This window comes from Pieris napi, chromosome 4 (genome assembly GCF_905475465.1).
Source record: "Pieris napi chromosome 4, ilPieNapi1.2, whole genome shotgun sequence".
Taxonomy (NCBI): Eukaryota; Metazoa; Arthropoda; class Insecta; order Lepidoptera; family Pieridae; genus Pieris; species Pieris napi.
In genome coordinates, this window is record NC_062237.1 from 5,717,614 (window position 1) to 5,731,882 (window position 14,269).

The following is a 14,269-nucleotide window of genomic DNA, read 5'->3' on the forward strand; positions in this document are numbered from 1 at the left end:
ATTTCTAAACGATAGTCAAAATTTGACATCCTATGAAGCGATAACAAAAAAAAAATGTTTGCTGCTTTAATTTCCACTAGTTCGCACATAATCTGTTCAGTATAATGGTTAAATCACGGGGGATTTCTATCCGTAAATCTGTATTCCTTGGATATACAATAAAAATCAATGGTGATTCCAAATTACAGCCATGTCGAAATTTGGAATCTAGCTGACGTCATTATGGTTCTCGGTTATAACCAATACGTACGTAATTTTTCAAATCGCTCGTGAAGTTGTGTTGTTTCTTCACTGTGGTAATTTGTGTCTACTGTAAAGCCATTCTTTAATGAGGCGTTGTAATAAAAGTAATGTTAGATGGTGTAGTAATAATAGGTGGTAATGTTGGTAAAGGCGGAGTGGGGTATATCCGACATGGTGATCCGGTTGGGGGCCCCAGCATGTTAAGAAGCAAGTACGATACTAGAGTACCAGATAATAACCCGCCATTGTATGAAAGCGTCATCATGTTACCTGTAAATACATTCTTACTCACTATTCATTTGTATGTGGTTAAGCGTGGAAATCGCATATCTTAAGCTCAATTGTGGTCGTAGTGTTAAGAAATTAACACATTTTCTGTGAAATATGACCCATAAAATGTACATTGTAAACATGCGGGAGTTTATACTGCGACGAGAATGTAAAAAAGGGATCGGTTTTTGATCGACTTCAAAAAAAGCGAAAGAAGAAGAAGTTCGTTATCAATTCGATGTGTAATTATTTTTTTGAAGTCAAGATGCACACTGTGCCACGGTAAAGGAAAACGTGGAGAAAAATGTCTTAAGGCCGATTTATATTATCTTAGTGTTTAGGAGAGTGCTTTAGTACAACTTGAAAGGCAAGTTCTTTAGCGTAGCGTTTACTAAAGCAAGTAGCGTTTACATGTTTCAACTAAAGTACTATCCTAAAGCACTCTCCTAAACACTAAGATAATGTAAATCGGCCTTTAGAGCTAAATAATGACGACGTGTCAGACACAGCAACCTAATTGTCTCTTTGATTTAACTAAAATCATTAAAATAAAAACTAAATCAATGTCGCTACAACCTCTTTAGGTCTGGGCCTCAGATTTCTGAATCTGTTTCATGATCATTTTTCAATCTAATAGGCAAGTAGGCCTGACGCCGTCGTTGTTTTGGGTCTAAGACATGTCGGTTCCCTCACGATGTTTTCCTTCACCGTTCGAGCGAATGTTAAATGCGCACTTTGATTTAACTATGCCCACTAGTAGCAAGATTGTTTAGAATTATCGTAAATCCTAATGGGGTCCGTATTAATTAATTTAATGTAACAGACGACGTTTTACTAACGTCATTGTTTAAACAATAATTATTTTAACCTAAATTGGTTGAAATTTTACCATCACCGATCACATCTCTTCATTGACATCATCAATCATCTAAACCGAAACAATTTTTATTTCCCTTTAAAAATCTTTTTTTAATCTAGAATATATATAAAAGTTAGTTAGCATGTTAAATTAGTTTCGATACATACCAGCTATTTCGCGATGTTCTCTCCCAACTCGAGAAGGAGCCATTATCATCGGAACCGATCCAAACAAGCCGTTGGAAAAGCCCAATATGACGGAGAACATAATTGGGTAAATCTGAAATTTGTTTATTCTAATAAATATTCCATTTTAATCTAAACTATCTTATTAATTTCTTAGGCCCTTAAGCCTATTAGAAAATGTATCACTATCCAACTCTTTGCCTTATATTATCGTCTCCTAATGCAAAATAGGGAAAAAAGAAGAAATCACGCGCGTAACCCACGAGCACAGACGTAAAGACGTAAAATATAAAAGATTTTAAAACAAATTGTGACTTTCACCAGAATAATACTCAAAACAGAACTAATTTAAGTATACGATCAACCACGTTCCAGAAGATAAACCACTCCTTATATGGAAATTGTATTCGTTTTTACAACAAACTCCCAAGTGAAATTAGAGAATTATCACTAAATAAATTCAAAGCTCTCGTTAAACGTAAATTAATCAATAAATCTTTTTATAAATTTGACGAATATTTAAATGATCCTAATCCTTGGGATTCATTTGCTCCAGTTCAAACAATTTGTATGACTCAAAACTTAGCGATTAAAAAGAGTGTCGGAGAGTTTTTTGCAAGTTCTTCTTGCCCGCTCTACGCCCTTGACATGCGAACTGGTAGAAAATTAAACATAGTTTCTGTTGACGTTCACAAGTGTACTTGGTTACCTATATGAATAAAGTTATTTTGACTTTGTTGCAATATTTTTAAATTAACATGAAACGTGTATAATTATTTTTTGTGGGCCCAAGTTATTGTTTTTTTTGTGGTCGGCTTCAAACTAATTTGAAACAGACTAAAAATACTAACGTCTCCAATAATGTGAGGTGAATGCCGAGGTGCTGCACATAGTAGAAGTAAAGGAACTAGCAGCAGCCGCAGACCACTGGCCATCAGTAGCTGGCTGCGACTCCACTCGTAAGGCCATGCCGCTGCAAACTAAAAAGGGCGTTATTTGAATTAGAACAGATTACTTACTATTTGAAGAGACCGCGGCAAAGTGGGATAGTGAAGAAAAAAAAACATTATATAAAGGAAATGACATACTTTATTAAAAATATTTTTCATTTCAAATAACAGTAATTCTTATATCTTAATCTACTTATCATTGAAGACTTTATTAGATAATAAAAAACAAAATTTTCCTTGGAAATAATATATTTGGAGATGATGATAGTTTTCCCAATCTGCCCCAGCGTCGGGGCAAAACGAGTATAGTGTTGTTATAATAATATCAACGTTTGCATGCTAGTTCGTCCTTATTGTCAACTCCTGAACTAGAGTTATGAGCAGAAGCATGGTAAAAATTGCGGAAAACCCAACATTCTGTTATTTCAACATTCAATTATATTCTTGGCAAGAACTCGAACTATCTGTAGCTTTTTTCTTTTTCGGTTTTGTTTTTCTTTAAATTCTTTTCTTTTCAATCTTTGTCCATGATGGACAAAGATTGAAAAGAAAGATTTATTGATCAGACTTATTTCAAATTCGTGTGTAGGAGTCCCGCACTATACGTAGTCGGTCCCAAAGTTTTGTCATAAATGGAAATAATGATAAAAACAAAAGTACTTATCACTTTTTAATGAGTGATATATCAATTTATAGTACATTAATTAAGGAATAGAAATAGCATGAAATTGTTCGCAATGACCTCCCTCATTTTTAATACAGGCCCTTAAGCGCCACGGCCAGTCGTCTATCGCAGCACGCACCATATTCATGTCGATTTCAGTGACTGCTTTATTTAAAGATGACTTCAGACTCTCCATTTTTTTATGTGGTATAGCACAGACCTTCCTCTCTAAGACCTGCCAAATTTTATAGTCCAAAGGATTAAGGTCCGGACTGGAGGAAGGCCAAACCTCATGTCTAATTGAGTCGATGTTTTGACGCTCAAACCAGGCTTGAGTGGTCTTGGCTGTGTGTGAAGGCGCAGAGTCCTGCTGGAACACGAAGGGATGTCCCATAAATAGCGTGCTGGGCAGGTCTTTGACAAGCTGATCCTAAACCGTCTCTTGGTATACTTTTTCACTGGTTTTGACCCCCTTTTCGCAAAAATGAACCTCAGTTGGCCCGTAATATGACACTTCCAATCAGACCATTCCTGATGATGGATGATGTCCATGTTGCACCCTTGGAACTTTATTTTTAGCTTCTTCAGAACTTCTTCATTCTGTTTATTGTATTTTTCTTCAATATCGAAATTTTTTTCGTCCGTAAAGAAGATATCACGGTGTCGGTTTTTCGCGTACCGCTTTAACAACACCCGCGATCTCTTAAGCCTTATTGCATGGATAGACGAGCATTAAGTAAGTGCCCACTCTTTTTTTTGTATGCTCGTAGACCAAGATCTTCATTTAAAACCTTTTTTACTATTTTCCTATTGACACCCATCTGCCAAGCCATCAATTTCTGTTTTCGGGCAGGATTTCTTACTATCCGCGCCTTGATAGCTTTGATTACTGCTGGTGTTCTTGTGGAGCGTGGCCGGCAAGTTATTTTGTTATCCTCAACACTGGAGACTTCATTGTACCTATCAATAGTACGGTACAGAAACCTAAGCGTTATATTCAAACTTTTGAGCAACTTGAAAATGGTACTCGGAGAGTGTCCACAGCGGTGCAACGCAATAACAGCTATTCGGTGTTCTTTCAATGTCCACTCCATCGTGAAAAATTACGGAAAGTGATTGTTTTTTGTTTTAAAACAATAGTCAAACATTCAAAAATATAATTCAATATTTTTTTATAAAATTATGTTCGAAATTTAAAAATAATGTGACATTGACAGAACTTTGGGACCAACTACGTACTATATTTCCCGTTATGTCCTGGACCTCGTCTTAGCCCGGTGTCCCCTACTTTTGATATGGAGCTACTCCACGGTTTTTCCTTTAAATTGTGTATATGGACGTGTGAATTTAAATGTTGATGAATAATGATGTAGATATGTGCTGATTTCTTTCGTTAAAATATTAAACATATATTTTTATATTCATTCATTATCATTATAAAGATTCACTTGCATTATATTATATGGAATGGTCGAGAAAATGTATACGAGTATAATCTTAAATTTTAGGTAATCGTAAATTAGTGATAGTGAAACTATATTTCGACACTCTCGTGATATTCACGTGCACAACCTCACTATTATATTTTTTACTTCTTAGGCGCCTGTTACACAAAAAGTATTTACTGTGATTCGTCAGTTCGGTATTTGTTGATAGTTGTCTGCTTCTAATGATGGATTATTACACCAGACACATGTTCAATATTTGTTACGTCAGTATATAGTCCGGTTTCTTGCTGAATACTCGTTAAAATGGACACAGAGGTAAAAGTTATACAGTGTGTGGCTATAATTTTAGCAATTGGTTAAAAAAAGTTAAAATAAGACGATGGTAATAAAACTGGTACCTACAAATAGAAAGGTACACCCATTTAAATTGAATGGCCGAAATTAAACTACACGGCGAAAAGGATGATTACGAAAATTATTATCGCATGGATCGGGCTTTGAAGCACTTTTATCTCTATCTATCTACTTAAAAACATATTGTGTTAGGTATTCAAGTAGATCTAAAAGACTTGAAAAGTGAACCAATTGAGATTAAACGTTCAATATTTATCACATTCTGAAGGATCGTCAATACGGAATCAAGAAATCTAGAAATCCATTATTAAATATTGACATTCATCAGTACGCTAGTTACACGTTCAATAAATACCATGATACATGAACATTTATTGGCGAGACACAGTAAATACTTCACCTGTAGGTAACAAGCGCCTTAAGAATCTTGAATCTAAGAATTTCTATAATAAATTTTTGAATGAATTGAAAAATATTGACCATATTCTATATTAAACTTTTATTTTTATTATTTTAATTTATTACATTCTCAAGATGTGTTTGATTTGAGGTTCTAAATTCATAGCGTGCTCCAATTTACTTTCAATGCGTGCATTAACAACACAGGAATCGTGAGGAAACCAGCCACAACAAAAAGTGTGTTCGACGGCGTGCGTCCTGCATAGAAGGGTTGCATTTTACAAAAAACAAATGGAAACTGATACAGAATTCTGATGCCCAGACCTAAAAGTTTTGAAAAATAGATAACAAACTTTCCACTAATGTTGTAACGTTATTTGATTGAGCTAAAAATACAACTTTTGATAAAGTTCAAGACGGAAGACATAATAAGGAACTAAAAAATTGATAATAAAAACTAAATATTAAGATAAACTTCAAAGGTCGATCTTGGTAACAAGTTCAAATATGAAATTGGGAGGCATACGGAATAATGGATTACAGGGCGTTAACTAATAAATCAGCCTGAAAAATCCTTTAAAAAAATGTAAGTGATTTCAAAATCAAGTAAAATTTTCATGTTAATTGGTATGCCTAATAAATTTGTACGTACCCACAACGTTCAAGCGAGTACTACGTTCAAATCAACTTCTTTATTCTTCTTAATGTTTTATATTTTTCAAGTTTTAACTTAAACATTGATATAAAACCAAGTATGCGTACTTGTTATGCGTAACGCACGAAATAAACGACAATTCGCTTGTAGTATTGATAAATAAAATTTATTGGCTTTTGGCGACATCGAAGTTCAACGAATAATATTATAACGTATTAACATAGAATACATTTTCTGTTTAACATTGGTGCATTGTAATAATGACACTCATTACGTCATTCTGCTCAGATTTATTACTTCATCTCGTCATGATTAATTAAAAGACTATGAGGAACTTATATATATTACTTCCTTATTGTAAAGCTATTATACCTTGTCGGTAATTTTGATGTTTTGTCTAAGGCTAACATTATCTGTATTTTAAAATAGGAGAAAAGTATCCTTGGCAATTTTTGAAGGACTAATTTTTTTTAATTTGTTAACGAGCAAATACAATTTTTTAAGTAATACGGTATTGGATGTTGAATTTAAGCAATTATTAATCTACTTTTTCATTTAACTACAAATGTATGGTTGGTATTGCAATGGGATTTAATTCCCGGCGAAACAATTGTTTCGGGTTAGTTGGCACAGAAAGATGAACATAGAAATAAAAATGATGATGGTTGCCCCATCTGTCTCTCAGTCAAAGCTCTACATACCTTTCCTATTAAGTCAAAGAAGTTGAAAGATGACATCAGAACGATAGCCATCCAAGACCCCAGTCGACATGAAGGTACCTCAGAAGCAATTCCGGGATATAAACTCAGTGTTGTGAAGTAGACCAGACCGATCGAAACCATGTAAGGGTAGATGGCTCTTGCAACAGACCATCGTGCCTGCACGCTACCTAAAAAAAAAAAATATTTTGTCTAACGATTATTTGTAAATCGGTCTAATTAGTTTATTAAAAGCATTTATTTATTTACACTTCGTTACCTTAAACCCACATATAAAAAAACAGGTTACATATGATATTAGGCAAGCACTGATAGTTTTATCATACCTATTAAAAATATTAAAAAATGAGGTATGCGAAATTAACTTATTAAAAATGTGCAAGATCGAAAAGCATTGTACTTTCTTGAGTACAATCTAATGCCAAAGTGTTTTTATGAATAAAATAAATTCAGTTAATTTTTCATATGCGCAGATAACAGATTTTGCTATATTTTGTCAGCAGGCGTTCATCCCTTATCACCGATATTTTGCTAGAACGTATAGGCGTAGGAGTCAAGTTTTAATTCTGAATTTCTATTACGCGGTAAATGAAAACTTACGTTTAAAGCCCCTCCATGAGGTAGGTCGGTCTGGTGGTTCGAAGACCACGTCCTCAACTTTGTATGAAGGCCTTGGGGTTTGCAGCGCGGAAGGGGAAGCTGAAGGTTGAGAAGCACTTGGAGGTGGTGAAGCACCACCAGAGCTTCTAGGCTCTGGGCCACTCGCAGTTGGTGAGTAAACGGGATTAGCGAAACTGAACGCGTTATCAGTTTCACCTGGAATGTTAAATTATTAAATAAAAATGTGTACGGTGTGCACACGTATGAAGTGAAACTTCTTTATGGCCTTATTTTTCGAAAAAAGATCTACTACATATTATATGCAACTTTATAGAAATTGGGTAAATAACGTTAAATTAGATAAAGTTTAACAAAGGCTTTTATTATCATAGACATGAATACAAATACAATTATTTCATTTTACCTTATTACTTCTAAGATTATTACAGAATTTCATTAATTGTAATAGAATTATTACTATCATTGTTATCGTTATTTTTGTTATTAATGGCTTCGAATCTCTTCGGATCAACCGTGGAAGGGACAAAAAAAAGGTGGCGCCTAACCGAAAAATGTGATGGTATTTTTTTTTCCAACGCCGATAAAGAAGTTTGACTTCAAAAAGCAACATGGCAGGTAACCGAAAAACGTGACGATTTGCTACAAAATTTCTCCCATACGTCGATAAAGAAGTTTCACTTTAAAAAATAAATAAAGGTACATATATTCCAACGGAAGATTTTGTATATTTTGTAGCTTTCGTATTAGCAATTGGAAGAGATTTGTCAGTAAGCGTTTCTTAGTACAGCTTTACTGAAATTAACGGTTTCAGTTGTTTAGATTAGAAGATCACTTTACTGATTTACACAATTTACATTGAAGCGCTATTATTAATATCTTATATACGTATATACAATTCTCGTGTCACAATGTTCGGTCCCATACTCCTCCGAAACGGCTCGACCGATTCATATGACATTTTATTTGCATATTCAGTATGTCTGAGAATCGGACAACATCTACTTTTCATCCCCCTCAATGTTAAGTGTGGTCTCACCCCTACATTAATATTTTTTGGACAAAACCTTTTGTTTTTATTTTTTTATGATACAGTATACAAAAATACATACAACCCTTAATTGTCACCCCTCTACAATCAACCTCTATTTTTTATTATAGTAGAGTTGTTTTATTAAACTAAAAAATGTTTCCTAGAAATAATCTACAATATACATACATGGCAAAACAACGTTTGCCGGGTCAACTAGTCACTTATAATATTTTAGCTTTTCTACCCAATACAAGGTAACTTGAAAATAAATTTACCTGTATTCGAAGGAGCAGGGCTTTGTAACTTCAACACACCATAAGTTGCGTCACCAGCCTCACTCTCCATCTAGAAAATAATTAATATATTTTTTTTGTAAACCTACAGCTCACTTAAATTATATATTACAGAAAATAAAATAAAATTATAACTGTAAAAATAGCCAAAAATGTAATATGTTTTTATACAAAAAGATTAAAACAATTAAAAAACTGACCACAATTATTAATGAGCCCTAAGGATCAGAGTTTACTCTACGTTACATATAAATTTGAAAGAGCAAAACAAATCTTTATATACACTCGTCGTCAAAAAAATCGCACCTTTCTTAAAATTCGTGTCAAGCGATTATAACTTCTAAGATCCTTCCTGTACCCTATCATTATTAGTATCATTTAAAAGCTCAATTAATAAGCTTTCAAAAAAATAATCATTTGTTTACGGAAAATCAAAAAACACAAATCGCCAGCACTTTGATTAAAAAGTGGCGATGTACGCATTTGGAGGCTCACTAATTGTACCACCCTGGACGCGTCTGAAACGAGGGGGTACAAGTCAATTATGGGTTATTCGCTATCCAAACGTCACAGAGGTCACACCTGAAGAGCTTCGACAATAAAAAACCCAGTGAAAATGAATACCATGGCAGAAGAAGCAGCTCAAGTGGTGGCCCTACCTCAAACCGGACTACGGCAGGTTGAAGTTGCTCGGCAACTGAAAATCAGCCGATTTCGAGTGCAATTGGTATACCAACGGTTCCAAGAGACTGGAGGTTACATCTGGAGGACTGGAGGAGACATGGATCCGGCAGACGTCGCTGCACTACCGTCAGAGATGTTCGCTACTTTTTTCGACGTCTTTGCGGAACCGCTTCTCCAACGCTGTGGAGCTGCAGCAGTAGCTTCGAGCTACTCGAAGGACAGCAGACAGCGTCTCCACTATCAGAAGAAGGCTGTGAGAGAAGAATTTGCTGCCCCGGAGAGCTGCTACAGGCCCCCAATTGACTGCCATCCACCGGACGAAGAGGAAGCGATTTTACGAAACGCACGTGCCGTGGACATTCGACCAGTGGAGGAATGTCCTGTTCTCCGACGAAACCCGAGTGTGCCTGTACACCATAGACATGGGTAAAAGAGTCTACAGGCGACCAGGGGAGCGTTTAACACCAGCCTGCACCGTGGAAACCGTCGGATATGGAGGAGGATCCTGCATGTTCTAGGGCGGCATTTCTATCGACGGCAAAACAGACCTCGTGTGCGTCTCCAGAGCTGGAGATGGTCGCGGCTAGGGGTCTCTGACTGCCCACCGGTATATCACCGAGATTTTGGAGGAGCATGTGGTCCCATGTGCAGGTTTTGTCGGCGCCAACTTCGAGTTCATGCACGACTACGCCCGGTGCCACACAGCCATGATTGTCAAGGACTACCTACGTCGAGTTGGCATCGAGGTTATGGACTGGCCCGCAAGAAGCCCAGACCTCAATACTATTGAGCACCTCTGAGACGAGCTGAAACGGCGAGTTTGGGCCCGTAATCCAGCTTCTGCCACTCTCGATGAGTTTCGAGATGCCGTCATCGAGGAGTGGGACAATATTCCCCAGGAACACGTCGTGACGCTTATCAGGTCCATGACTGGCCGCTTGGAAGCTGGCCGGAGGGCTAGAGGAGGCAACACTAGGTTTTAAGACTAATTTTTAATTATTGTTATTGTTTATTTTTAATTTTTGTATTGTTAATTTTCTTTGTAATTTTGATCAGAATACACAGCACACATGTTTCACATTTTCCCAGAATTTTCTTTTTTTAGGGGGGTGGTTACCAATTTCCTACCGTTTTCAAATAAGGGATTTCATTAGCTTTCAAATGATACTAATAATGATAGGGTACAAGAAGGATCTTCGGAGTTATAATCGCTTGACACGAATTTTAGAAAAGGTGCGATTTTTTTGACGCCGAGTGTATATAATTCTTCTGTGAGTGTGTATGTCACTGAACTTCTCTCAAACGACTGGACCGATTTTGATGAAATTTTTTGTGTGTGTTCAAGGGGATCTGGGAATGGTTTAGATTCACAAATCAGCCCGCCAGATGGCGCTGCAGTCGGTACTTTCATACTTTGCTTTACTAATTGCTTGAAATATCATGCAGGACAACGTCTGTCGGGTCCACTAGTACCATATAAACTAAAAAGTGTGTTAAATGACTATTTATGTTAAAATTACTAACCAAAGTAGCATCTTCAGTAGGATTTAAATGTAGCTGAATACGTCGCCTGTGACGGGACTCCACGGTGAGCCTTAGGTAATGAAGAACAAGAGGATGCCGCATCATCAAGTGATGGAGCACCGAGTGACCCAAAAGTATGAGTATGGAGAATGTGAAGAACATAAATGTACTTCGTTGAGGTTCACTGAATTCGAACTTCGTCATAATTCTGTCCAAAGACACCCAGAAACCGGCCGCGCCTGGTAAAGTTTTATTGCAATTCAGTTTAGGTGCACTTTTAGCACTTTTAATTCATGGTGCTTTAAGAGAATTATCTACTTTTGAGCATTAAAATATATAGAGGATTTAGCATGATGTCTGTTGTTAATTTTTAGACCAAGTGTAAAAATTCCTATCTAAATTGATTTTAGAAAAAAAAATTTTTTTTTTAATTAAATTTGCCTATTATACTGACAAAGTTATTACCCTACTAATTGCGTGCAAATCTAAACTTATGCATTAACTGAGCGTCCATGATTTTATTCATTTGCAATAAACAATTATTTGTGCGTTACAGAAAAATCGTGAGGAAACTGTGTCTTATAACCAAAAACCAATGACGCGTGTCAGGCACTTAACCTACTAGCCTATAAAGAAAATGATCCACAGATACAGATTCGAGGCAATCTATAAAGGGTTGTAGGGCTATCGATTTTCAACCATATATACTAACTTTCGCCTGCCATAACAGCCTGGGTATATCTTGGAGGAAGACATCCTGTAAAACCATAATAGGAGGCTTGCTGTACTGTGCAACCGAAAGCGACAACTCCTATTGCAACTAAGTTGATAGTATAGGACACATTATTGGGAAATCCATCCCATCCTATGTTGCACACCGCGACAAATATCATCGTTGCTAGGGACAATAGTATACCTGAAATTAAATCAATCTTGGTTAAATATTGGTCCCGGTTAGCGGGTTTTTATCTCATAAATTAGAGCAACAATCAAGAAATTAAAAATTAAATTACCAAATTGTTTCATATAAAATACAATGTTTGCATAATAAATGGTGCATCAATAGTTTTTACTATTAAGTGTCAGTATTTTAAGTTACGTACCAAATGTTATCCTAGTGTTGTAAGTGAAGAGATCTACCAGCAGATTGTTAATGACGACAGCGACACAAGCAGACGCGATGTAAACAGTCGACATATCAAACATTATCGTCGAATTTGGATAGTGATGTTGGAAGTAATCTACTGCCATTATGAAACTGAAATATTATTATTATATTGGATACCTGTTCTTGTATTTTACTATTACGACTAGAGGACGCTATATTTTGTATATAAAATTGCAAAGCGCGTTTGTTTTAGTTGAGTTTTGTAAACGTGAAAATACTAACCTAGTATTAGGTCTTGTGAAATGTGGTATGAAAACTTACAAGTTTGGCATTTTTATTTTATTTCAGCTAATCAAAGTTCTCGCCCAAATTATAATATATTATATATATTATAATTATATATATTATAATATAGTATTGTTATTGCCATTTTGATGGTAGTTTGTTTATCCCCGTACTGTCTACCGGACGGTAGGCGATGAAGTCAGCGAAATCGTTTTGTACTGGTGTTGAATTTATTCGCACTTAAAAAGTTAAGGCAAAAAAAGTAAATTTTTTGGGGCAAAATTATCACTTGAGGCATTGCTGAATATTAACGTTTTTCATTTAATGACATCCAAATTTCTTATTTATCTAAGGGTTAGCCGTATCGCATTCTGTGCATCAATAGATTTTCTTCCTTCATGCGACCAAAATACTTGCCATGCCATTACCATCCTAAAGAAAATTATGAAAATCTATAGGTAATAGAATTATTGTTGTTTATGAATGAAACTGGTTCTTATATAATTAACGACAAAATAATATTCAATTACACAAAAAAACTAGACATGATTAACCTAATTTCTGTTGCTATTGTTTTCATTAGAAACAGAATGGTGGTAATTACATACTTTAAGCCTGTTTAAGAACACGCGAAGTTATATTTCACTGGCATTACGGAATAAGTACCTCGATTTAAAATTATTTTTTTAAGAATATTGTCTGTATAGAAAAATACGAATAATTATGATCATTACAAAATAATGCGTTTCGCGATTATATATTTGTAAACATGATATATGTCAATCCGCAATTATATTATTGGACTAATTGATGTCATTTTCATAGAAAAACATTATTTTGCCGAAATTACTATTGTTTCTCGTGGTCAAATATGACGTCCTGGCTGAACGTGTGCGGTACGAAAATTACCTGTATAAAAATTCATTAATGTTGTAATAAATAGAAAACATGAACCGGACTATTGTTAATTTTATTATCAAACAAAATTTGTTTATATAGTATAAAGTAAGCACTCACCTGTTAAATGGTAGTAAGAAAGCAGCACCAGAGACAAACAGGGTAAAATAAACGGAGTTATATTTATCTGGAGGTGGTGGGCTGGGCTCCGGGACACTGCCCATGGGCTCCCCTCGAGCACCACGCATTGCTTCAATGCGGGCGTACCCGCGACCTAACTCATTCATTTTACGCAAATTCGCAACCCATTTCGGCGTATTCCAAATTCGAATATTTTTCGTCACATACCATAATTCACAGATTACAAATTACGACGACCTTTGTCTTTTCACTTATTTACATTTATCTGATTTTTGTTTCGAAGACAGTAGTGGTTTTTCTCACGCTTTATTGATTGATATTTAGTTTAAATTATAAGATAATGATTCGTTTATATTTTGTATTTTAAGTTATTTATGTCGCGGTGCACCGGCTCAATTTGACAGCTGGGATTGCAATTAGGGGCGCATGCGTGAGACAAAATCGATGTCTAATGTTAAAAAACGAAACCAGTTCCAAGTTTAGAAATTGTATGCGATGATGTTGTAGGAAGTGGGCGGGATTCTTCATGCAAATTCGTAATATATTTTATAAAACTTTGGAGAACTATTTCTCACATGAAATTGTAATGCGCTGTGACATATTCCTAATAATTTGAATCTAACTTAATGTTAAAGATTTTGTTCAACACTGCTTTGATGCCATAGACAAAAATACTTGGTGACAGGCGTTATCCGCTTCTCTCCCGCTCCCAGCGAAATTTTACGGAAATGGTCACGTGACTAACTGTAAGGTTAATCCCATACAGTTTTATAATGCTTGCGTAATGCGTCATACTTTTGATTGGGCCGTTTCTTGTTAACATTGTTGCTAATAGACAACATTTTTTTTTGTTAGCAATCTTATTGCTTTATAATTGGAACCACAATAATTATTACTACCATAATCTGACTTTGTAGGGATAAAATAAATAAATAAAACA

At 35.5% G+C, this 14,269-nt stretch overlaps 1 protein-coding gene across 1 annotated transcript; it reads right to left on the reverse strand.

Moving 5' to 3' along the window:
• Positions 1-321: 321 nt before the first annotated feature.
• Positions 322-13,754, reverse strand: LOC125049169 (equilibrative nucleoside transporter 4). The gene is made up of 10 exons (XM_047648311.1): positions 13,309-13,754; positions 12,002-12,156; positions 11,611-11,814; positions 10,899-11,137; positions 8,673-8,742; positions 7,347-7,562; positions 6,729-6,916; positions 2,409-2,537; positions 1,540-1,651; positions 322-513 (listed from the first exon to the last, which is right to left on the reverse strand). Exons 1-10 carry the CDS (start codon positions 13,473-13,475, stop codon positions 326-328), a joined length of 1,668 nt encoding a protein of 555 aa, XP_047504267.1. The 5' UTR covers positions 13,476-13,754; the 3' UTR covers positions 322-325.
• Positions 13,755-14,269: the final 515 nt, after the last annotated feature.